A 27,252-nucleotide genomic window follows, 5' to 3' on the forward strand; every position below is an offset into this window, starting at 1 on the left:
CTCCCTAGCTAAGCTCTACTCTTCTTCCCACCCTTGCACAGGTTGCTCAGCTCCTGGGCTTCTCTTCAGTTGGAGGCTGTAGTGGTAGCCTCGTACTCAGATGGTAAGAACAGTAAGAACAATTAGTCATCATCTCCTGACAACAGCAGCAACTCCTTTGCTTTTTTTTCCCCCCTTCCTCCTTTTCGGGAATATTTATAGAAGATCTCTGATGCTATTAATACTTAGCTGATCTACTATCAGAACTGGCAATTAGTTTTACTAGGAATTTGTTCATGGTCTATTTTGAGATTCTTTTGAATAGTCTGGGGTTATTTTACATCAGTGCACTGTTCGTTTAATCGCATTCAATGAAGCAGATCTCTAGGTACAATAAGACATTACAGAAAAATACTTGTGGCACTTACCGAGTGTCCACTTTCCTGAACATTACTGGAACATACTTCAGAAAACATCAGATAGATCAGTCTGAACTAAAGACCAATTGACTCAAATTCTGTAAGCTCGCTCAACTGAGGCCTGGTCTAAGCTACAGAGTTGGGTTGACATAAGGCAGCTTACGTCGACTGAATTATGGCAGTGTACACACTACAGCCTTGCTCCCGCCCATGTAAGTGCCCTACTACACCGACATAACTCCACCTCCACGAGAGGCGTAGGGCTTATGTTGGCGTAGTTAGGATTCAATGTGTGTGGAGACACTGCATTACTTACATTGGATGGTGGCTATCATTCTGGTCAATCTCATGGCTCCATGCTGGAGCCATGAAATTGACAAGAAAGCGGGGCTGTCACTTGGGTGGGGGGTGGTTCCAGCTAGAGCCTGACTACCCCTGGGCTCCCTGTTGCCAGCCATGCTGTCCCTGTCCCACTCCTCGCTCGGAGACCAGATTCCTTCCGAGCCCCAGCTCCCCACTCCCAGCTCAGCTGCTTCCCGGAGGCTCCCTACTTGGATCCCCGGCTGCTGCCCAGAGTATCTCCACTCCCTGCAGAGAGCCCAGGTGCTGCCTGGAGGCTCCTGGCTCCCCACGGTCTCTTCTTTAAAGCTACTGTGTTATCAAGAAAGCTTAGAAATAATTTAAACAGCTTCTTTAGTTTGAAGTCTATTGTAAGTTAAATATTGAATTTTAAAATTTCTGAAACAAATTTAAAGATTTCAGACAGATATGGGGTAACCAAGAGAGGATATGTTCCTAATTCAACTTAATGGAAGGAAATCCTTGCAATTTCTAACTAGATTTTAGAATAGCACAGGTGTTAACGCTCATTTAGACAAACAACAGTAACTAGTACATTTCATATTCGGAGACACTGAAACAATGCGAACGGTAAAATATCAAGTCATTAAGATGAACATATAGTCTCTCCGCTTTTATTTCAGAACATCAAACTACATGCAAAGTTTAATACGACATATAAAGAAATAAAAGTCTTTAAAAATAAAAATAAAAAAATTCTAAATCAAATTTACTACTGAAAATATACAAGAGACAGTTCTGATAAAGATTAATCAAACATGCCCTTGCTTCATACTTTAACAAAAAAAATATATTTGAATTTTTAAAAATAAATATTTCGATGTATGTTCAGGATTAGATGTATAGTTTCTTGGAGATGAATTTTCATCCAAACATATCTAGTTTAAGAAAGCAGTTCTGGTAACAGAATCTTAGAAAGCAATTATTGAAGCGAGTCATTTGATTTTAGAAAAATTTTGTTTAATTAATAATCCTCATTAACTGCACAATTATAATTCATAAATACAGATGAAGTTGTAAAAAAATTCAACGGGAATTTTTATTTATAAATGTAATTAATTCCAATGGTTGCCTCTTAATATACTAAATATGTGGAAATCAGTGCAATCTGAACAATTTCCAAACAAACACACCAATCCAGTAATACTCAGTGGAGTATACATTCATTTCTACTTTGTAGCTTCCTTTAGTAAAAAGAACTAACTCAATAAATCTTTGGTACTATAATAAAACATACTGAAACCTCCAATAATTAATATAGACAAAAACACACTTGGAGTTAAACATTGTAAATATTCACATTCATGCTGTAAAATGTTAATCAACTTCATTTTTCTAAATTAAAAACAACCTCACTTAAGGTGCCACCATAGCTTGAAACTAAATACAGTGGGGGTTATCTGTTTGCACTGAAGCCAACAGGAGTTTTGGTACTGACTTTTATGGGTGCAGAGAGAGGCCAAATATGATCAAAGCACGGTAACAAAAGGATCTATTTAGTAAAATGTGTTAGAATTGACTTGTGAAACTTTTTTTTTAGTGAGTGCACCGAAAAACTTCATAAGAAAGCATACAAAACTATTTCAATATCGTCTCCTCTAAAATATGAGGTGAAGGGTTTCCTATTGAAAGATCTCTCATTCTAGGCTGAATGTGTTGTTTTGAGATAGCTTAAATTGAACACTGGTTAACAACAACTCACAGAATTTAAGACAGTCCCAATACAAATGTGTTCTTTGTTTGCAGGATCTCATTCAGTGATTATTATTTATTTTTACAGTATGTGTGCTATTATCAGTGCAAGACCACATGACTTGATATTAGAATAACGCAGTGCAATTTCTCTCTCTCGGGACAAAGACAGTGAGTAAATCTTAACATGATAGGAATGTTTCAAAACAGATATTGAAAACACATGTTTGACCAAGCCAGGATTCTTCTATGTACAGCAAATCTAGAAAAAGCAGCATATCATGTTTGTGCATATTTGCATTTTACTAAGTACAGTACAACTACTTCAAAAGAAAGGGAAGTCTACTAAATGTAACAAAACAGAAATACAAATACAGTCTGAATGAAAGAAAAACAAGTGGCCAAATATTTTTTTTCCAACAAGGAAACTAAACTGAGAATGTACAAAGCCAAAAAAGGAAGGAGCACCATGTTTAGTAATCAAGGCAACCATTTTCCTCATTTTGAGTAATAATGGCCCAATTTGAAAGCATTAGAAACAAACTGAAAATGACCAGCAGATGTGGTGCTTCTGCAAGGCTTCTGCCCCTCCATCTCCCTGCTTAGACCACTTCACAAACTCAGACTACAAAGTATGAGTTTTTTACAGGGTGCAGTTAATGTCTTCTACGTCCACCTTCAAAAGCATGATGCTCTCTGTGAGCTAAGGGGGGGAAAAAGGAAAAACTCAAGTTTTATATTGACTATATGAACAAGTACTAAATAAAAAGATGCTAAGGGATGGAGATTTGGGGACTGAGGTATATTTTAATGGATTAAAAAGTATTCCTACTGTTGCTTTTACTGTTAGTAAGAAATAGTCTTTTTCAATTAAGGGATTAAGCTTTTTGTTACAAATGCCTATACACTTAAGGCATAATGCAAGATCTAACATGACTGTACTTACGAGCCTGACCCTGCAACCCTTACTCATATGGATGTGAGTTGCTATATCGGGTCCTAAGTAAATTTCAGTTTTTTTGTGCTGCAGCTTGATCCAAAACTCCCATTGACTTCTTTGGGCTTTGGATCAGACCCCTGGAGAGATTCCCCCCATTCTCTTCTCCTTCCCAGTCCAGCACCATGAATTAGCAAAATAGCACTCTGACTTCAACAAAGGCAAGAATTTCACCCAGAGTCCTTACCTGGAAGAGCTTACAGTTTAAATTAAGATGAGAACAACAAGAGAAGACAATAATAAGGGTGAGTGGTAAGGGAGGACAAGAGAAAAAACAACCATTTTACTAGTGTGTTTATATAGAGCTTAGCAGAATGCCCCCCCATCCTGACCGTAGTTGCTACAACAATACCAATAAATATATTACTTAACAATAACTCACAACCTTGAGGGTTATGTGGCATTTTTTTATTATTTCATTTGCAGACAAAAAAAAAAAAAAAAAACCTTAAAAATAATAAAAAAAAAAATAAACACAAATTTTTTTAAAAATAAAAAAAAAAAAAAAAAAAAAAAAAAAAACCCTTGTAAATCTTAACCATGAAAGTCATCCTCACTATTTTGTACAGAGGGAAAAAAAGCTCCAATAATTAGAAAGTAAAAATCCTCATGCAACAAGAGATACTAAATTTCGGAATGCTAACAATTCAGTCAGTCACTTAACAAGGTTATCCTATAGCATACATCTCATCTATGATCACTTTCGCTAACAAAACCTGGAAATCCTGCTATGAGGAAATAAATTGACAAGATACTTACGCTTATAAAACACTGCTTTAAAGGAGGTGTGTGGCAGAAGTTCATAGATCTTTTCTAAAACTGTTGCTTCACTTGCCAAAGATGCATTCACATTCCAAACTTGAACAACATCTTCACGGTCACGAACACTGACACTAACTCCTATTACTTCGTCATCTGTATAGAGGAAGAAGTGTTGAAAAAAATCATCAGTTTTTTAAAAAGGGAGAAGAGTCTATACTGGCTAGTTATGCTATGGAGGAACATTTTTTACAAAAAAAATCAAACATGAAATGAAGAAATGAAAAAGAGCAGTCTAGAATACCAGTGTAGAAACCATATGTATGCTTACTTGCAGCAGTTATTGTAAATAGTACCTCACAGTGAAATGGTGCAGTTCATAAACAATCTATAGATATGGCTTTAATTCTGTGTTGCAGTAATATAAGGAACTTATGCTGAGGGACTGAAAACTCTGTCATCATGATGTGGGAAACTTTATTTTTCAAAGTGTGATGGAGACTGAGACAGTAAAGTTTCCAGAATGTAAGCTTCAATAGGGCTGCCACACAGTTTTCCCAAGCAGCAGCAGAATGAAATTAACAAGTCTATGGTCAGTTTCACACAGCTGCTACCAGTATTCAGAACTCTGTTCTCTACTGCTGAATTACTGAGATTGGGACAGAATTCTGCACAGAGAATTACGTGTAAATGGCATACATGCTTTTTCACTTCCTGATGTCAGCTTAACTATGCATAAGACTGAACAGACACAGATTTAAAAAAGTTTCTTACTGTGGAAGGATGTGGGTCACCTTTATTCTGTTTCCTATAATGCTGAAAGTTGTGCAAGCAGCCAGAGAAGTATATTATCTGTGATGCTAGCTCAACAAACCCTTGCTGGAAAAAATCCAAGACAACAACCAAGCCAAACACACAAAAAAGAGAGGGCAAATACTACTTTTCTGCTCTACTGTACTGATCAGGCTGGAGAGAAATTCCCTGTTTGAAAGGTCTTTGCTGAACTGCGTTATGGAGTTAAGAAACCAAGTTCTTTTCTACTGAACGATAAATCAGAAATGGAACTACTTCAAAATGTAATATTCAGGGCATTAAATAAACATATGTCTAACCAGATGTTTGTGTTTAGGACATATAAATGTAGTTATAAACATATCTTTTTATCATTCCTTGATCAAACAGAAAAGTTAGCTTAGTAACAATTTTTGAGCATTTATTTCCTAGCTCAATGGACTGACAAGTTAGCCAAGCATTTGCCTTCTCCAGTAACTATGGACAATTCCTGTAACTCAGCCTTATATTCTGAAACAGACACAGACCTCTACCAGTGTTTGATGACTGGAATATGTAAAATGTGATTATATGTCTTAGGCAAGATTACACTCACAACCCCTCTGCAGTCCATTCCCAAACAAAGCATGCAATCTCAAGTATATTTTTAGGTACTAGATTTAGTCTGAAAATATGGTCATTAAATTATTGCATCTGAACAATATCATTTATTGAGTGAATTTAGTGGTTCCACTTAACAGGCAACATATTTCAAGTACAAATTTTGTGTAAAATTAACACTAACAATTAGTTTGATTCAAGTGATATCAAATGAGAAAAAGGGTGCTCCACTGATTAGGGTGCTAACCTAGCACTCAGGAGAGCCCAGTTCATTCCCAGCTCTGCCACAGAATTCCTTTGTGACCCTGGGCAAATCATTTAACCTCTCTGTGCCTCCATTCCTTATCTGTTAAATGGGAAAACAGTACTTCCTTACCCCACAAAGGTGTTGCAAGGATAAATATATTAAAGATTGTGGGGCATACAGATACTACAGTAATGTGGGCCATAAAAGTGCCTAGGATGGATTCTCAGCAGTAATGGTACAAAGCACCCCATAACAAGCAAATGGATGCCTGCTGAGACTTCCAGAATCCTGGCACCATGGCATTAGTATTAAACTATTAGAACATCTGCTGATACACCGATGTTTAAAACCTAGAACATTTGCCGGTCCCCAAGGGATTCAAGCTGGGCCGTTGGAGGGGCGGAGAAAAAATATATGGGGGGGGGGTTCCTACCCGGTGGGGGGGGGGGGGGGGGGGGCATTGCAGCCTCCTCAAGCTCCAGCGGTACCCCACAGAAGTCCCGAACCCTCAGCTCCATGCCACCCCCACCATGGCTGAAGCCCAGAGCCTGTTGGGCCCTGGAATTTTTATAGCATGTTGGGGACAGGCGGGGGGGGGGGGGGGAAGAGGAGGAGGGGACAGGCTCAGAAAGAAAAACATTAAGAACCCCGATCTAGAACTAACTCTGTCCCACATAGCTAGCCAGGAAACCTTGTCTGTCCTTTTTTGACCTGTGTTCATGACAGGGAGAATAGGCATGCCTATACAGTAACTCCTCACTTAACGTTGTAGTTAATGTTCCTGAAAAATGTGACTTCAAGCGAAACGATGTTAAGCAAATCCAATTTCCCCATAAGAATTAATGTAAATGAGGGGGTTAGGTTCCAGGGAAATTTTTTTCACCAGACAAAAGAATACATATATACACACACACACACACACTATAAGTTTTAAGTAAACAATTTAATATTGGTACACAGTGATGATCATTGTGAAGCTTGGTTGAGGTGGAGGAGGCAGAGGGTGGGATATTTCCCGGGAATGCCTTACTGCTAAATGATGAACTAGCAACTGGGTGAGCCCTCGAGGGTTAACTCTCACACTCTACTGTATAAGGCAGCAGGAAAGGAGGAAGGGCAGACAGAGACACACAGTGTGTGTGTGTGTGTGTGTGTGTGTGTGTGTGTGTGTGTGTGTGTGTGTGTGTGTGTGTGTGTGTGTGGCGCATTTCCCCTTTAAGTATGAAGAGTGGGGTCAGAAATACACTGCCTTATGAAAAAAAACCAGCAAACTGAGACCGGACTGCAGCTGCCTGGAAGCTCCCTCTGTCGTGTGTCCTCCCTGCTCTATGGAACATGGGGTAAGTGGGGTGCAGGAGCAGGGGACAGGGGGACACCCTGACATTAGCCCTCCTCTTCCTTCCCTCCCCTCCGCACAGCAAGCAGGAGTCTCAGCAGCTCCAAGCAGAGGGCAGGAGCAGCACATGGCAGTGGAGGGAGGGAGAGCTGCAACTGCTAGCCTGCTGGGCAGCTGCTGCACAGGGAACTTAGGGGAGGCTGCCAAATGACGTTAGAAGGGAGCATTGCACAACTTTAAACGAGCATGTTCCCTAATTGATCAGCAACGTAACAATGAAACAATGTTAACCGGGACCACTTTAAGTGAGGAGTTACTGTATGCTGTGCCAAAAGTTTTAAGTGTTGGATGTTTTAATATTTTGAACAAGAACCTACTGCTTGGGACAGGGGCTTAAAATAAATCTAAAGAAATAAAAAGAAAGCACTGTAAGAAAATGATCTCTTTACCTGCTGCAGAGCAATCTGTAAACTGTTCCCCAATAGTTGCCAGCAATAACTCTTTCCAAACTGCAGACTAACAGGAAAAAAAATCAGTTATTATTCTAGGTTATTGATCTTTCAGCGTACGTGTTAGGTTTGCTTGCTCAGTCTTGAGTGCAGTTTCTGAGGCTGTGTGTTACAAGTGCATCTTATGTTATATTATTCTTTCTTTCCACAGAATTGGAGCAAAATTTTATAACACTTATAATAAGTAGCATAATGTGACATTCTTCTATTAAATGTTTAAATAAATTTACCTTCTCTAAATTTGTGTCTGGGACTCAACCTAAATAGATTAATTAATGTAAAGTACAAAAGTAGATTTCTCTCAAGTATTTCTCCTGCTTATGCAAGATAAAAGACCATTAAACTGCATTTGTGAACACTTGTTTCTATCAAAAATACGTACTATTCATTTTAAGAAAAGAACCAATCTGTACTAGAAAAATTGATGAATTTATATTTAAATCTCATGTCCTGATTTTCCTTTGACTATGAAAAAAGTTTCTTTCAACAAATTCAAATGCTAACTAGAGAATTATAATAATAATAATGAAAAAAGTCTACCTATCACACAGTTGTCTTTGACTATGTTAGACAGATGATACTGTTATTCCTTTTTGACATTTGTTACTATCTAAGCCAAAAGAGCATTCAAAACTTGGAACCCAGTTGCTGATAAATCATATGCAACTCCGGGCTAATAAATTCAATAATATGCTCCAAGGTGTGTGCTTACAGGGAAATCATCATATTTCTGGAGCATATGGCAACATCTATCTTTGTCTTTACAGCCATAACGACTTTTGCATATGCTGCTTTTAAGCAAACCATGGCCTCGCTATTATTTCAATTTAGTTTGTGCTTTTTAGTACTATTAAAAATGGGAAGAAATTAAAACACAATAAAGTTAAAACCACAAAGCACAAACACAATGAGCCAAGAAAACTTTCACTTTGTTTCTGAACATTTTATCCACCTTTGAAGATGCAAAGAATTAGCATAAAACATTTCATTGGTTCATTATCAGCCAATACAAGGTACTGTATCAATCTATAGTAAGGAAAGATAAATTGGAGGTCATGCAACAAGAAGCAGTCTGAAGATGTCAATCTGACAATCTTTGACATGATGTATTTTTTCTGTCACTGGAGCAATTCATATATGTAACCTGCAAACCGATTACCAGCACAGAGCATAAGCCACCAGGCATAAACTCACTACTGTGAGTTGTCCTATGGTCTCGTGCATAGGAAGCATTTCCTTCAGTAAAAAATGTTCGCAGGATCAGGCTTATGAGAATAAAAAGCACATTAGTTGGGGTGTTGAAAAACTAATATTATTATGCAGTACCTTTTAGTACTTATGGCAGTGAAGATCATGACTGGCTAGAGATAGGCACAGTGTGATCCTCACTATTTAGGCCCTACTCCTAAAACACATCGGTAGAGGAGTATTGTTATGCACAAGTAGTTCTACTGGGGCTACTCACATGTGTCAGTTTTGCAGGACTGGGCAATCCTTGCTGCTCCAGCTATAATTAACTATTAACTTTCAATCATAATGACGATTGTTACATTTTATCTTGCATATCGGTAAGTGAATAAATCAAGTCTTGAGATGGAAGTTAAAAATTACCAAATAGTATGTCTGCCAAACAGAGATGCTATATGAAACCTCTAACTATAGCTTTTATTTAAATTAATAAAATATTGTCAAATATTGTTATAAGCAAAAAATCAAGTATTGAATTATCTACACTAACAAATTTTCTCACCTTCTTAACATAAAAGGTGTTAGACTTTATAATGGTGTACTGGCATCACTCAACACAGTTCAACAACCAAACTAAGAACTCCACAAAAGGAATTTTTATAAAGAAAATTGTCATCATTTTATATATGGAGATTAAGCTGAAACCCTGACTAGTCATTTCCAGATAGAAATTGACATTACATACCGTACTTTCTTTAGGGACCTTCATTTTCCATATACCTCCTTTGGCGTTGCTTTCCTCTTCCCTGGTTGTGAGAAATAGGTCAAAGAAAAGAAACCATTCAAATCCACATGTAGATAAAGTGTACATACAGTGTGCTTTTCACAGTATGATACAAATTTAAACTTATTTATGGGGTTAATTTTTCCAGGACAATCCCATTTGAAATTTGAGCACTAATTCCAGGTAACAAGGCTTGTGCTAGGAATTCTGACACCAGAGAGAAATCATTCATTGTTCATGTGAAGCACACCTGTCGACATCCAATCCCTCTCCTACGTTGTGTCTGTTAGGAAATTATTCTATTTTCCCTGGTCACAGGGCACCTTTGAAATGGCTGCAAATTCTTAGAGAGCACATGACCACAAAACATGTCATGGTCGATTGTGGTAACCTCATCCTTCGGCAGTTCATTTCTTCTCAGGTTCTTGCTAGTGAACACAGTAGCTTGTACATATTTCAGTTAAGTTCTGTGATCACTGGAAATTAATTGTCCTTCAAAAAAAAAAAAATCAAGTGATCTGGAGTTAGGGCTGACAACACTTTTAAAACATGCTTCATAATGCTACAGTTATTAGTTACAACCTTTTCCAATTCATTCTGTTGCAACTAATTTATAAACTTGAATTAGTGTTTTCAGTCACAGCTCCACAAAAGAAAAAGTGTAAGAACCAGTTTTTAAAAAGGTATACACTAATATGTTCAATGTACAATGTCTGAACTGCTGACAATTGTTTGCAGCCTCTAAAGATTCCCCAGCCAAAATGAGCTTCCATCAATGGGGGTGAGTTTTGAGGGAAGGCTTGGGAAGGACATAAATCAAGGAAAGCACATTTTTAAACACCAATAAAAATAGATTGATATTTACAAAAACATGGCCATAATTAGGCAAAAACCACACTTTAAACCCTAACTAATCTGAGGATCTCAACAAGACCCTTCTTTCCTGTGCAATAATTTATTAATACTTACTAAGACGACAGTGACTTAGTGATTAGATCAACATTGCACATTCCTTTCCTTAAATACAGTACACTGAATTTCTTTGACAGAGGGAGTTTTGAAATAGACCTGCATCATCTTCAGAGGTCTCTGAACTGCACCCACCTCAAAATTACTGACCAAATCTAAACTAAAAATAGAGAAGAACAAAAACAGAAAGTTCTCTTGCTTATCCTTTGACATTGTCAGTGAAGATATCAAGACTAGTGTACACATATCCCAATGTCGACATTTACTTAAAACCAATTTAACCTACACTGTTCAGCAGTAATATCTTTTAAAAGGAGTTCTTGTGCTTACTCACTAGTCACTTGAACCTACAGTAGTTTGTCAAAATTCAGTGAAACATTTTATGGTCTATTGTTGATATGTAAAGAATTGTAATTCGATCACAAGCCAAACTAATAAGAAACCATGCAAATAAGTAGCAAGCCTACTCAGAAGGTTCCTAATCCATCTAACTAAAAAGTGCATGAACTATATAAATGGGAAGAGAAATTAAACTCAGTTTATAAAGAAAAAATTGATGGTTTATAGTTTTGAGTTTCCATTCTACGAACAATAAGCTATCAAATTGGAATGAGCTGCAATGTAGTGTTACAAAACTTGATAGTCAATCTTCTCTGATCTAAGCCTATAGGAATGTGTGTGTATGTCTTTAGGTATGTGTATGTTTGTGCATAGATGGAGCATAGTTGGCACAGTGAATATTAACAATGAATATTAGTCACTTGTATTAATGTCCCCCTATTTTGTGTGGAGAGAAAAGAAAAATCAGTAAATTAAAAATAATTTAAATACAGCTTTTTCTTAGAACACTTGACTTTAAACAGGATGTATGTTTAATTCAGGATTTCTTATTATTTACATGTATAATCAAATATGGACAATTAATTTGTAGCCCATATTTCCACATGCTAATTTTCAATAAATGCTCGATTTAAGATAATTAGCTTTTAAACTGAACAAGATCTTTAGTGACATATGAAAGTCACTTTTGAATCCCAAGTCAAGCTGATTAATGGCAGTCCAGTACAGACATGCAACTCTTTGCTCCCTCCTTCCACTCATTATTTATTATTTCTACAATGACATAAGTGTCCCTAGCCCCAGGAGCTTACAGTGATAAGATACTTACCAAAGTGGCCGTCTTTCTCCCCGCATTAAATGGTAACTACATCTCAGAGGCAAATTTGTCACAGCAGGAATATTATTATAGACACTCCAGAAAATCTTAAAAGGGAAAAAAGGTTCTAGTATCATTCACGTATGACAATGAACTGTATACAGGCTTATACGTCATAAAATTATCAAGAATCTTTCTCATAGAAGACTATAATTTACCCTTGTTATGTATTTAAGCTCTTTAAAGTTCAAGCTCTTGTCACAATTTCACTTTCAGCTTTTTGTTAAAGAGAACATAATTCAGAAGTGGTAATATTTTAATTACAAGCCACTAAAACTATGACGACAAGTTGTGTCCTATTCGGAAGCCACTGTTGCTTAGCAAATGCATGTTTCTATGAGAGCTGAAGGTGGAGAGAAGGGAAACAACTGGTCTGTAATGAAGTTCCCAAAGTGCAGAATACTCCACATTCTGTGTCCTCATACGTGAATTTGGAATAGAAGTAGCAGCTCTTAAATCTACTATTTTAACGGAGGCTATGTCTACACTACCGCAGTAAGTCGACCTACGCTACGCAACTCCAGCTACGTAGCTACGTGAATAACATAGCTGGAGTTGACGTACCTTAGGTCAAGCTACTGTGGGGTCTACACCGCGGGAGGTCGACGGGAGAAACTCTCCCGTCGACTTACCTTACTCTTCTCGTCAGGAGTAGAATACAGGGTCGACTGGAGAGCGACCTGCTGTCGATTTGGTGGGTCTTCACTAGACCCGCTAAATCGACGGACAGTGGATCAATCTCAGAGCATCGATCCCGGCTGTAGTGTAGACCAGCCCCTAGTAGCATGCTGTATGTGCTGAAGAGATGTGTGCTGTATCACAGCCTCCAACCGACACCTTTTTACCCTAACAGAGCCTTTGATACTAAAGCATAAATGAGTGTAAGAAAGTATATTAAATATTATCATCTAAATCTGAGTTACAATGGAACATATATCCAAAGCGTTTGAGTAAAACTTCCTTAACATGCTTTTTAAAAAGAGATAAACACTTATTCTGTCTATTTACTAAACTAGTCCAATACCATAAAACAGTAATCCTCTAGCTCTTCTGTCTAGAGATTTAGATTACACTGCTTGTCATGGTATCGTGTATCACAAGATTACATTATAGCTCTTGTGAGCATCATGCCTAGTTGGTGATCCACTTATTTTGTCTGAGATCAGGCAGAAAGAGTACTGCCTACGACAAAATAGGATATACCACGGCAATGAATGCTTGGGGATTTCTGAACAGACCAAGTAGCAGGGGAACCATCAGACTCTACTTCTCAGCTGCAGGTAAGAGAGGAAGCTACCATCGAGGGGATGGGGTGGGAAAAGAGCAGGGGTAATCCCATTTAGCCCCCAGAAGTGGTAGTGGGGGTTGGAGGAGAACAAAGAGATCCCTCCTTCCCAGAAGACAGGTAAAGGAGAAGCAACAAAGATGTTAAGTCATTATGTTGCATCATAATCATGCATTAGTGCAACTTTACAAAACAAACTTTGCAACATTATAATATGATTCTGTGGCTCTCTGCAATTCCATCTGAGAGCTACTTTGTTATCCAGCTGTTAAAAGTTGAGTACCACTACGTAAAGCTATGAGAACTGATAATAGAAAAGTCCGACAGAAAACAGAAGAACTGGGTGAGTTTAGATTGTCTTCTGTGCCCTGCTTTCACCAATCTAGTAGTAAGCAATAATCTGCCGAAATTGAAAGAATAAGGGACACCTTTGTGTCTACAAGGTTTTGGGTCACACCTATAATATTCTTGAACTTGTACAGGCTACTATGTTCTATACCAACTACCTTTGATGAGATAGCAAATTCTAAAGAGTACAGCGAAAGTCACTGAACATTTCTGTTGTTTTCCACAGGGCAGTCATATCAGATATATGATAGTACATACTGAGGCTAAACCTATCAGTAGACAAGTTATAGGCCAAGCTGTTGGCCTCCAATAATTCATCTAGTGGAAACAGCCTTCTTAGGGGACCTGAAGGAATTCTCTAAAACTTCAACAACCTGATGGGAGGAAACCAATGTAGCTCTTCAATACAGTAAGGTCCAGTTTAGTTAATTGGGTCTGGATTAAGAGTGGAAAAAGCAATGATAAGAGATGCTATGTACTCTGGGCTTAAGCAGTGCTCTCTTCAGTTGTCAAAGCGACAACCATTTCAGCCACTGTAGACAGGGGTGAAGTTTTGCTGTTAAACTTAATTTCCTGGGGAGAAATCGCTACAGAAATCACCTGAATGATGTGCATATTCTCCGTCATAGGTAGGGCAACAGACACCTCCAACAGAGGTCTGCAAAGCACAACCACAAGCTATCCAATTGCAGCCTGTTTGCCAGAGCTCTGACCAATGCCCTCATTTTCTGAAAATTTCTAAAGCTAAGAGTGAACAGAGGAAAAGTGTGGCTGGGAAGGGACAACTGATACAAGGCATTAACTAAACAGTACAAATGTCAAAGCAGTTTTATTTCAAAACTGGTCACCAAGACAGTGTCCCTTTAAAGACAGGGTTTTAGCTTCATTTCCAAATTTCCTGGCTTTTGTCACACAGCCCTTGTAAAGCCCCCTCTCCTTGACACTCACCAGGCTGCGATGTATGAGTCCCACCACACTGGGCCCAGATATTCTTAAGCTTCCCTTGGTCTGAGAAGGCTGCAGCACTCTCTCTCTCTCTCCGGCATACTTCCGGGCACAGGCTCTCGGTCTTCTACCCCGTCACAGAAATTGACCCTTTTGGTCCAGCTGGCCTAGGCTTGCAGGACCAGTGCTAACACAGCTCCTCCTCACCCTACTGGATGCCCCAACACATGATAGTAGAAGCAAACAGACACACAGGCTTTGCCAAGGGTTCAAAAGCCAATCCCTCTTCAGGTAGCACAAGAATATACAGATTTAGACAAAACAATAAAATACCCCTCTCTCTGAACTCAGCTGTCAGTGCCCAGCCTCCCTTACCGCCTGCCAAAAAAAGACTGATGAGACCCTTTCTTTTATAACCTCCTGTCCCTTATGTCAGATGACCCTCTCGTCAGCCTTGTTATGTGATAAAGTCCCCCCACTAGATGGTCCTTTGTTTCATTACTACCCCCTGAAGTTCAGACTTGGGGAAAAAAAACAAAAAAAAAAACCTCATTTGCCCTGAGCGGTATCCACCTATTCATCCAAGGCACTCCATATGAATGGGCAATCATCAAAGTTTAGCAACCCTCCATTGTTAGTCTTGTGCCAGGTGCAAGAACTTCTCCTGACACCTCCTGTGGGTTTTAGCTCTATAAGGAGGTAAAAGACAGCAGAAAAGGTGAACAAGATCCGTATTCAAAGGGGAGTTTGCAGTCTGACACAGATACACAGAGTCTCCAGTATCAACCAGAAGTCATAAGCTGTACATAGATCCCCCAAATTGCCACAACAGAGTTTTAGCCTCATATCAGAATATTCTGGCTTTTGGTGAATTAAAGCCAGACTTTTAACATTATGTAAGACAAACCGAACAACAGATATTTCATGCCTGCTCCAGTACTAATATGGACCCACACTCCTAATAAGGTTGTTTCCATTCAGAATACGGAGTGCAAGTGTTACCCACTGACTTTTTGCAGATACAAAGTTATATGACAGGTAAAAGGGAAAACACGGAATGATATTATGTAGAATCTCTCATCTGCTGCAAGCGTTCCAGATACAGAAAAAGCCTTAACATAACAAATCAGTTCACAAGAAAAAAAGTCACAAACAGGGTACTCAAAGGGAAGACTTCTGTGTACTATATCTTCCGTTGCTCATATAATAATTTATTACATTGGAGAATAGCTGGAGAAAAGGCAGACAAATACTTAAAGTAAATCAAGTTTCATGATCCAATTTAGAGGCACAGCCTGAGGCTCTGAAATCTTCTAGAAAGACAGAGTATCTGGCAAAGCAAGTGTATTACCCTGCAACTCACCCCTTTATGATCCCTCAAAACCACCCAGGAATCAAACACACTACCAATGAAATTCTAGGGAAGCCTAAGGAATAGCATATACTATCAACTGATACTTAGATTTTGTACCTCAGAGAGGTGAAAGCGTGAGAATTACTCATCTGGCACCTGGCTGTCAATATAACCTCACAACTTGAGTGTTATTTCTTGCGTGTAGCAATTTCTGTAGTTCTATTTTAATCTTACCTGTACTGTCTGTACTGTATAGATCTTCTTGAGATTTGATGCACATTCAGCTGCTGTGGTACCTGGAAGTGACCTAAAAAAAAGTTTATGTTAATAAAATACTTTATCCAAAAAATGATTACTTGATTGTCTTAGCAAATGACTGAAACTTTTAGAAACATATCAAAGTTATACAATCAACTCCAATCACTATAAAAATTACTATAAAAGTTTTAAAAAGTAAAGGCTGAGCGTTCTTATGTTTAGTTTAATTTGAGAGTTGTCTGGATATTTTAAAAATATTTATGTTCTAATTAAAATGTACATTAAATATTTAAAACAAAGATACATCTGCTTGTTCTAAAAAGGCACCCACCCACTTTAATTATGCAAGTACACTGGTCTGTAATTATAGGATTGTTCACATTTGCTAGATTACTGGTGTGGATTTTGAGAAAGGGAAAGAGTAGCTTAGTGGGTTTCTATTTGTTTGTAATCAAAAGGAGTCCTCGGAAGTAAGAAAAAATCCAGATCAAATTTTGAACCATGGGTACTGAGAGTGTCACTTTAAATCAAATTTCAGGGTTAATGTTTCTAAATTTCAACTTGATTTACATCTGATTTATCTTTGAATACTTTAAAATATTTTAATGTCCTACTTTAATGTTCTCTTAAGGAGTTTTAGCTGTATTAACTATGCAGTTCAAAGTAATAATTATGATTTTTTAAAAAAAGAAATCACCTTTAATTTACATACACACCCCACTAGATGGCAACATACTACAAACTCTCACAACTAATATAGTACCTGAAATTTAAAAAAACAAAAAACAAAAACCACACCAGACTTTTAAAAATAAAGCAGCTAATTTTACCAACTCTTAGCTGTAATTTCTCTTATGGAAAACAGAAGCACTTTTAGTCAGATGTCACATTTTAAAAATGTCATTGATTACACAGAGATCAAGCAGGTAGATCTAGCACATAGGGCCACCTCTTTGGCTGCAAAGCCAGCAGTTAAAATTGCAGAGAATTTACACAGGGTCTTGCAGCGTTATGCTTAATTATTTTGAAAATACGCTGACATTCCACCAAAACCTTGATACTTAAATTCTCCTCCCCATTGTGCACAACCAAATGATGAAAGATAAAACAAACATACATAGAGAAACGTGAAAAGAAACTAGTCTCTACGCAAAAGAATTAATGGACACAAATCTGACATCAGGAATCAGAATACTCAAAAACCAGTGGGAGAACACTTTAACCTGTCTGGCCATTCTATGACAGACCTGCGGGTGGCTATCTTAAAACAGAAAAACTTCAAAAACAGACTCCAACGAGAGACTGCTGAGCTGGAATTGATATGCAAACTAGATACGATCAACTCAGGATTAAATAAAGACTGGGAATGGCTGAGCCATTACAAACATTGAATCTATCTCCCCTTGTAAGTATTCTCACACTTCTTATCAAACTGTCTGTACTGGGCTATCTTGATTATCACTTCAAAAGTTTTTTTCTCTTACTTAATTGGCCTCTCAGAGTTGGTAAGACAACTCCCACCTGTTCATGCTCTCTGTATGTGTGTATATATATATCTCCTCAATATATGTTTCACTCTATATGCATCCGAAGAAGTGGGTTGTAGCCCACGAAAGCTTATGCTCTAATAAATTTGTTAGTCTCTAAGGTGCCACAAGTACTCCTGTTCTTTTTAATGATACAGAAAGTCTCCCTGCAAAAAACAGGCAGAGTTTACATTAACAAGAAGCATACAGTACATATGCACCGATGCAAGTATAAACCCTAAAGGGTCAGCTCTCTTCTAGTTTTTCTTCTTGTGATCCATGCAATGCAATGCATTCAGTCTATGTCTACACTGAGAATTTCAGATAATTCTCCCACAATTGGCCTAATGCTGACACAGCTCCAGCATCAACAACAGCTGGAGTGGCAGCACAGACCAGATGCTAGCATTTTCACCCCCCGAGTTGTCTAGACCTTTATGACATGGAGGTGAAACACCTTAGCTCTGTATATGTTGGTGTTTACATCATTGCTATCACAGATACGGTTGCATTGTTGATAGCAGCTGCAGTAGTAAAGGTCTTCATCTAGTGAAGCCACAGGGCAAGGTCCTCAGCTGATACAAGTCAGTGTTGCCTCACTGAAGTAATGGAACTATGCTGATTTACACCAGATGAGGAGCAGAACTAACCCCTCTCAGCTTCTCCAAGCAACTTCCGTACTATTTTCATAGCCTTAAGATTTTATAAGGTGAAATGCATGCAAACTCAGATGCAAAAGACTGCAGAAGCTTGAAAAAAACAATAATTAGGAAAACAGGAGACAGTGAACAGAGTAGTCAACTGGCATGACGTTGGAGACTGTGGACCTGTACTGGGAGGATCAATTACAACGGTGCAAATTCAGCACTAATGGTTTTTGCGTACATTAGCACCACAACAATGCACAGTGACCTAATGCAGGATACAAGAGTGGTGTATCTTGCAGGCTGAGCCTGAACAAGTAAATATTGTAGCTATTATTTCTGTGCAGCTCCACTGACAGTAGCAACAGCGTAAAACACTCAAACAAATATCACTGAATGGCAGGTGTGTATTTTCTGATATTACTACTGCCGGTGGAGCTGCACAGGTGCTGTGCAAAGCTGCAAACAACTGTGTGCGCAGACGATACACGTTACGAGCATGACAGGTGCATGCAATGGCAAAATCCTCTAGTGACAGAAGGCAGAGAAGACAGCACATTACTCTGTCTGGGCGTTTGTCTATCTTGCCTCCCAAATCCTGAAATGCTTTGTCTTGCTCTTTGATCTGGACAACTCAAATTGGTCTCTCTCTTCAAACCAATGAGCTCTGTCAAAATTCTTATTTCTCTCTTCTTACTGGCAGTAATAGACTTTACATTATTTGTGCCTTTAATTACCATTGGATTAAAATGGTAACTTCATGTAAGTCATATTGAGAAAGCAATAGGGAGAAAAGAAAGATTGTATTTTGTCTCTGTTTCTGGAATACATGCTGAAGATACAGCTACAAAGCTGAATGTTCTTTTAAGAACACACAAAAGATAGCTTAGAACAATTACTTATTTTTTTCTTCAATGCAGAGCAGACAGCAATGTATCTTTAACTATTTATCTGTTGATGACAATGGCATAGACATTGCATTGTGCTGATGGACCCAATGAGAAAACTGTGTTTAAATAAATGTTAGCACAGTTACACTGGTGTCACACTGTTTCTAAAGTAGTCATGGGTTCAGTACAATGTAGATTATTTTTAATGGGAGTGTGTTTTATACACTATGAAAATTTTACTGAAAGTGACATTCTGTCACCAGATCTGCCAAATTAAAAAGAAATATTTGTCCCCTGAATGAATTATTACAGTGACAAATGAAGATTTTCTTCACATACACACACCACAACTTACTTTTCGAGTATTGTAAGTCCAGGGAACCTGGTCTTAATTGAGTAACAAAAATCATTTTCATGACAGAAAGATTTTTCTAATAAATGGAGAGCAGGCTGACAGTCAATATATTTGGCAATACACAGAAGTAGTCTCTGAGGCCAGAAGATTGCTTAATAAGGATAGTAGTCCTTGCACAACTTTTACTGCATTCACACAGCTCTTTACTAATCAGTGTAAAATACTAGGGCTATCATTTGGAACAACGGTATTTTGTCTCTTCTTACATCTTAGAGTCTCTAACATTTTGTGCTTCTTACATTATAATTCCATAGTCAAAAGACATGGGTGGATTGTTTTGTTTTTACATGCATCAGATAATGGTCTGAAAAACTAGTTTTGACATGCTTTCCTTTTGCCTGTTTCCTAACTTACAGTCATACATGGACATAATTTTGCCTTACTATACATTGCATCATCATCCCCACGTACGTTCACTGATGTTGCCGTTGGAGTGTTGTGATAAGACGAAAACTTATTCCCATGAAAGGTAAATAAATATTATGAAACAGTAAACTTCAAAAGCCAGCAGGGTGTTAGCAGTGGATATTTATCACATTTTTATGCCACTTCAAAAATCTCTTGGGGAATAAAGAACAGAGTACTCCACTTTGGGGCCATAAAATCATTCATTTTGATAGCTACAAATCACATGTTCCAGAGAAACAACATTACAAGCTGGTAGAGAATAACAACCAACCACCACATTACTCATTTTAAGGTTTAGGTGGAAGACTATTCACTGCTTATTTTTAGCAACTTGACTGACAAGTACTACAGGTGCTGTGTGGACAAGCTTGCATAGCATATTGCAAACTCCAACTCTAGCAAATGACATCAATCTTCTGTCATGAGCACTAACACAAACGAAAGAACAGAAAAATATCTGAGCTGCAAAGAAAAAGTTAACATTTAAAGAAAAGTGATCACCATAACTATATTAAAATGGCCCAGTAATCTTGGTTGAGTTGCTATCTAACTCACTTTAAAATAATTTTCAAGGTCCTTAAGAATACTCCTCTGTACTTCTACATTGTTTATTTGTGAAAAATTTGTTTTTCTACAAAAAAGCATTATTGGACTAGTGAGAAAGAAACTGTTGAAAGTCCTAAAATGCAAGCAATGGTCAATTGGGAAGTTTTAGCTTTGAACTACTTGTCACACTAAATGGAATTACACATTTGTTTATGGGACAGAAAAGAGTAGCCCACAACTTGGAGATGAAGAAAAAGTATCCAAAATACAGTCAACAGCTAGAAGAATGGAGAAAGGTCTAATCTTGCTGCAAAATGTACAGAAAACACTGACAGAATTTGGGGTGCCTTTTATAGTGTTTCAATACCTGGAAGTGCAAGAGGTCAGTCTAGATTATCAGAATGGTTCCTCCCGGGCCTTAAATCTATGAAACTATTAACTTTTGTTGTAGAATGCACAGGAAAAAAGTTTAGATTATTTATAAATTGGCACAAACAATTATGAAAAAACAAACAAAACTTAGAAAACTCCTTTTTCTGTATTCTTCCAACAAATGATGCAACATCCAATTATACTGATTCACAGATTATAAAGCCAGAAGAGACCAGTGGGATCTAGTCTGACTTTCTGCATATGAACTAATGGAGTCTACATACAGAAATAGCAGCCTTAAGGAGATTGAATTGCCCTTTCATAATAAGAGTTTAATTCTGGAGCCTAACGATGATAAATTAATAGCTATTAACTATCCAATCACAATAGAATCTTTCTCTATTCAATTTTAAAATTTCCCTCATGGAATCCTTCAATTTTTGCTTCACGTTTGTTCTCACACAAGTTAATATAAAATTATCTAGCCCTTTAGTTACCTTTCTTGTGCCTTCTCTTGATAAATAAGGCCCTTATGCCAGAGAAGTTTAAATAGCTTTTCTTCTCTGTGAAAACACAGAGGAACAGCTGGTCTAACCGTAAAATTATCAAGACTGTTCCTATAACACCGATGTCTTTTGATTTACTTAAGGCTATCATCAAGTATGAAAAAGAGGAGGCCATTTCCCTGAATTCATATGATAAATGTGGCCCTTAGTATATTTTTCCAGATAACATCAGAGACAGAAAAGTTTTGTATCAGCTGACAAATTCTAATTTTAAAACGTACCCTTGACTTTCTTTGAGGTTGCTACAGTAGGCTCAAATCACTGCTCCCAATCATCTCCAGACTCCCTAGGGCTGTGTAATGGATGGTCAGAGCCCTGGTAGTCAGGTCAATCAACAGTGTAACAGATTTATGATGAATACCTCTAATGTATCTACGTTATAAACTGGACAAATTGCATAAATATTCCTCCACTGGATAGTGAAGATGTGAGGTTCTAGTCAGAGGCAGTGTGAGCCTCTATTGGTGTTCCAACAGTAGGGAAGCTGTCATAATTCAAGATTCAACATATAAGCCTCCTCGCTGTCCATTCAGGTAGACTCAGCACATTTTATTCTGACCAAAAGGTTCTTAGACACCACAGAGATGATTACAAGATAGATTAAGTTATGCTAGTTATAAAAGGCTTTCTTTAGAATCATAGAAATGTAGGACAGGAAGGGACCTTGATAGTCATCTAGTCCCCTACCCTGCACTGAGCCAGAACTAAGTATTATCTAGACCACTGATACTCAGACTTGTGAGCTGCAAGTGACTTTAATGTGTCTTTTCAGCACATGATATTAACCAATCTAAGTTATTAACCGATCAGGATGCTTTTACTCTGTTATTAACCAATTGTAGTTGATAAAATAATAATACATGGTCAGTCATGTTGCTATGAGATATATATAAACTAAATATTTCCACGTCATACTGTTTAAATATGAATAGTACTATAGTAAATGAAACAATGAATTCTCACTACTGTGGCTCTTTTGGGTAAGGCTGATCGCTAACTTGGCTCCTGAACCACTGAGGTCTGAGTCTGACTGATCTAGACCATTCCTGACGGGTGTTTGTCTAACCTGTTCTTAAAAACCTCCAAGGATGGAGATTACACAACCTCCCTAGGTAATTTGTTCCAATGCTTAACTACCCTGACAGTTAGGAAGTTTTTTCCTGATGTTTAACCTAAATCTTCCTTACTGCAATTTAAGCCCATTACTTTTTGTCCTGTCCTCAGTAGCTAAGGAGAACAATGTATCACCCTCCTCCTTATAACAACCTTTTTTGTACTTGAAAATTGTTATCATATTCCCCTCCTCCTCTCAGTCTTCTCTTCTCCAGACTAAACAAACCCAATTTTTAAAATCTTTCCTCATAGGTCATGATTCCTAGATCTTTAATTGTTTTTGTTGCTCTCCTCTGGGAACCAATTTGTCTACATCTTTCCTGAAGTAGGATGCTCAGAACTGGACACAATACTCCATTTGAGACCGGATCAGTGCTGAGTAGAAGAATTAATTCCTGTGTCTTGCACACAACTCTGCTGCTAAGACATCCCTAAAGGATGTTTGCTCTTTTTTTGCCACAGTACTACATTGTTGACGCATATATAGTTTGTGATCCCCTACAGCCCCCAGTGCATCAACAGCCACTTTCCGAAGCATATGGCAAGAGGGCTCATCACGCTTATTTACCACCAAAAAGCTGGTGGCTTTTGTGCATGTGGTTCTAAGAATCAGTGTATTTTATATAAGACGTTGATGCACTGAGATATATCCTTGTGCTCTCTATTGTCCAGTTTATGCACCAACTTATTATAATACATGTGCATCAGTATTTATTGTGTTTTAGTTTAGTACCGCAGCAAATATCAATTTTAAAAAATGTTTATGGGGGTGATTTTGCTAGTTATCACAACTATATTGCTGTTCAATAGGGGGTTGGCAACCGATTGCCCATTGTTAATCTCCCCTAGATCTTTGATGCAAGACTAAAATACAGGACAGCTTTCCAGCTCTTTCCGTCCAATCATCTTCACACTTTCAAAACAGGTAAAGCAAAAGTGCCATTCACCTTTCTGTGAAGACCAGAAATTAATCTTTATAGCTCTTCATTGCTAAATTCTACGTATTAAGGAACAACATAATTTTCAAGCACCGAATTACAGAAGTTGAAGGATAAGACGAATATTAGGCCATTTAGACCATCTACCTGGCAATGAAGGATTTATCCTAATTTTAATAATAGATGAAGACAAAAGCAGAAATTGACAACAAAATGCCTTGAAAATTGTTTGCGATGGCAAAACGGTGCCTTTCATTTGCTCCTCTCTTACGCAAGTAGTTACAACATCCCTTGCCACACTCCTATCGGTTAGGATACTGTTTTATTCCCTTATAAGGTGGAATATACAAAAAGTCTCTCTCATACTTATGTGAAAAAAATGTACTATCAACAATTTTATCATTAATAAAAAGTCAGTAACTAAAATATTTACTTGGCCAATAAGACACCAATCATTTAAACACAGGATGTTTCATGCTTTTTGTTTTTGGGTCTGGTTATTATCTTATTTCACTTCTTTATATATGCCATATAAGTGATATTTTCTTTTAGAATTCTATGAACAATCTACTGATAAAATAACATTACTCTGCTAGATGCCAAAAATCATGTACTGAACAAAGACACTGGATTTATGGCTTATTACAACAACCTGTATTCCCCTCTTTTTGTCCTATGACTGCAGAGGTGTTAACATGCCACTCTACCTTGAACGGTCCCTTACAATATAAGCTAACCACTTATGCTAAACAATCTGTTCCAACTTGCATTTTGCTCTGAGGCTGGGTGTTCCTTTCCCAAATACTGCATGGTCATCAGGATCTTAGCAGGGGGGAAATTAATGCAACAAGAAATGAAGGAGCTGCCAGACCACATTGGACCAGCGGTCCACCTATCCTCATATGCTGTCGTTGACAGTAAGCAGTACAGTTGCTTGGGACAAAAGTGTAAGAAACCTGGCACTTTAAATAACTTGCCCAGACATGAAGGTTTTTTTCTTACCCTGAGCAGTTAGTGGTTCCTTATTATGCCTGAGACATTACGATTTATATCCCATTTTTTATTTCCTAATGCTACTCAGGACGTTCTCACTATCAATGTCTAACACTGAATTGCAGCTCAGACATCTATCTGCAAGAATTAAGGGTCAGATTTTCGGACGTGCTCAGCACCGACATAACTCGGCTCCCACTGACATCAATGGGAGTTTTACCACTGGTTTCAATGGGAGAAGAGTCAGACCAAAGTTGAGAACTTCTACAAATGTCACCCTAAATATTTAGATACAAATATTTTTGGTCTAGCAAAGCAAAATATTTACTTCCAAAATGTACACTCAGAGGCACCCACTAGCAACCAGCCAAATCTGGTAATCCAGCCTGAATATAGACAAAGAATGACTTCAAACCACTAAGACTGTCACGATGCACTTGCTAAGCTGAACATTTTTATATTACTAATGTTTTTCATTGCAAGTCACCTGTTCATGATCCTAGATAGCTGATATAGATGCCTAGACAACTAAAGGTTTGCTGCAGGAGAAGCTATTAAAAGTTCTAAATTGTTTCAAATATGTTCTATCCACAATTGTATAATTTCAAAATGGTCACTAAAAATACACAAATTTAATTGATTGGTGGAAATATTTAAAACTATATTTTAAACTTCTTTATTTGTAATTACAAAGCTCATAATAATGCTAAAGAGAAAAGGGAAATCTAAATTTTTGACAGGGTAAGTGCTGTATATAAAAGTTTTCACTTCCCTGGAGTGGATTAACAACAACATTGCACTAAATTTGTCAATGTTTAGTCACAAGAAACTACATCGACTGATATTTTTTTCTTTTTTTAAAACAAAGAGGTTTGTGGTTTTTTTGTTACAGTAGTATTAATCTATGCTTAGAACATAAGTAATTTAGCTTAAAAGCACTGCTTTAGCAGTCATGCAGGAACAGAATCAGGTCATGATCCTACCATCTAACCTACATAGCAGACCGGTGCACCCATGTGGAGTCCCACTGAAGTAACTGGAGCTCTGGAGAAGTTACCTACAGATCAGATTGCTGGATCCAGCTGTAGTCTTTTCCTAGCACAGCTTGAAAACTAGCAGCTAGTGCTACAGTACTAGCATATTCTTTTAGTTATTCATTAGAAAGGTTTTTACTCAGTGTAGCATTAACCATAAATTGTTGTACATTGGTCATATTATAGGCTGTGTTCAAGTTTTCTGGGGCTTATTAACTGCTATAAAATTTGCTCAATACTGACATATGAAATTGATATACATGTGTAAATGGGTATATATATTAGTTTCAGTTGTAGCTTTGTTTTTTATACAAAGATGATCTGCAGATCTAAATTCCAAAATCGAATGAAACAATTGTTCTGAATGCCTCAAGCCACCTTAGTATGGGGGACATCCATGCTCCTTACTTACTATTTTCTTTTATTTTTCTGCAAGACCCAAATTCTGACGAACTGTCGAATTCTCATTTAACACAATAACCCAGACATGACACGCACCAGGAAACTGCTAACTGCCTAACGAGAGTCTTCATTTTTAAAGCACTGTTTTTAAAATGCTTATACCCTATGGGATATGATCATTTTTGAAAACTTGCAAGACTGCAGAGTATTGTAAAAACCACAAGGCTTGCCTTTCACTCAGAGGCCCAAGATCCTGAAAGCTGATTCATGTGGGCAGAACCCTACACCTGTGCAGAGCCTGGGCCCCATGTGGGCGTAAGGGTGCATTAGTACGGACCGGTTTGCTGAGTTGGAGTGACAGGCATCTGTAAGACCCAATGGAGGCCCATGGGCAATACAATGTCACCAATGCAGTCCATGCTGCAGCAGGCGCAGACTAGTGGCCCTGCAAAAGGAGGAGGAAAACAGTTTAATTTTCATGTCCTAAACGCTCCTTTCTAGTTTTGGAACACTTGCAAAATTCTACTTTTAGGTTATGTTCTATCACTTTTTAAAACGTTATATCGTCTTTTTTTTTAAAAGCTGGCAGCTACCTTGATCTTTTATGATGCAGCTAAATTATTAACATTTGAAGATCATACACATGACCTTCCTTGTCCAACTGCTGAATAATAATTTTCTCCAAGATACTTCCATCATTCTCATTTTCCTAAAACATAAGTGGGACAAGATATCAGCAAACAATATGTAATGCGGAATACCGTAGTCACACATACTGAAAAAAGCTTACTGCCTGTGAGAAATGCAAGTGTACAACTTTACATATACGAATGAGATAATGCAAATGAAATAGAACTCTGTCACAGGATTAGTTCCCAAATGTTATTTTATGCGCCCAGACACTTATACAAAGTAAACGTTGATGGGAGGTGAAGCAGAGACATTTATTTTTCAAAGCAGGAAATATTAATCAAATTACTATTATAATGCAATGAGATTAAATTTAAATCATCCATTTGGTAGTACACCAGGCACTAGTAATGTATGTGTGTGTGTCTGTTACAAATTATTATTTATCTGATATATACTTGTTATAAGAGAATGGACTTGATGGAGATGTATAAATTGCTTGGAGGTCTTTTAACATATGTTATGGAACTCTCTCCCTCAATACAGTTTTGTAATTTAAAGTTACCAGAGGTTACAGACAATTCTACACCTACCTCAGTGTTTTCTTGATACTTAGAAGCCATTTCATCTAGCATTTCAAAACAAGTCTGGAGTAACATTATTTTTAAAGGTAGGCAAAAATACTATTCCCTGTCATGAAATAGTCTCTTCACCACCCCACAGTAAGTGGTTTTAGAA

At 37.7% G+C, this 27,252-nt stretch overlaps 1 protein-coding gene across 1 annotated transcript in view; it reads right to left on the reverse strand.

The window, feature by feature from the left end:
• Positions 1-1,701: 1,701 nt before the first annotated feature.
• Positions 1,702-27,252, reverse strand: part of EIF4E3 (eukaryotic translation initiation factor 4E family member 3) — a 29,483-nt gene continuing 3,932 nt past the window's right edge. The window contains exons 2-7 of the mRNA XM_026650247.2: positions 16,014-16,086; positions 11,800-11,894; positions 9,624-9,684; positions 7,631-7,697; positions 4,207-4,362; positions 1,702-3,153 (exon numbers count right to left, since the gene is read on the reverse strand). Of these exons, the coding sequence (XP_026506032.1) occupies positions 3,107-3,153; positions 4,207-4,362; positions 7,631-7,697; positions 9,624-9,684; positions 11,800-11,894; positions 16,014-16,086 (499 nt within the window). The 3' untranslated portion in view covers positions 1,702-3,106. The remainder of the gene's footprint in view (positions 3,154-4,206; positions 4,363-7,630; positions 7,698-9,623; positions 9,685-11,799; positions 11,895-16,013; positions 16,087-27,252) is intronic.

Source organism: Terrapene carolina, unplaced genomic scaffold (genome assembly GCF_002925995.2).
Source record: "Terrapene carolina triunguis isolate 2854851 unplaced genomic scaffold, T_m_triunguis-2.0 Scaffold89, whole genome shotgun sequence".
Classification (NCBI taxonomy): Eukaryota; Metazoa; Chordata; order Testudines; family Emydidae; genus Terrapene; species Terrapene triunguis.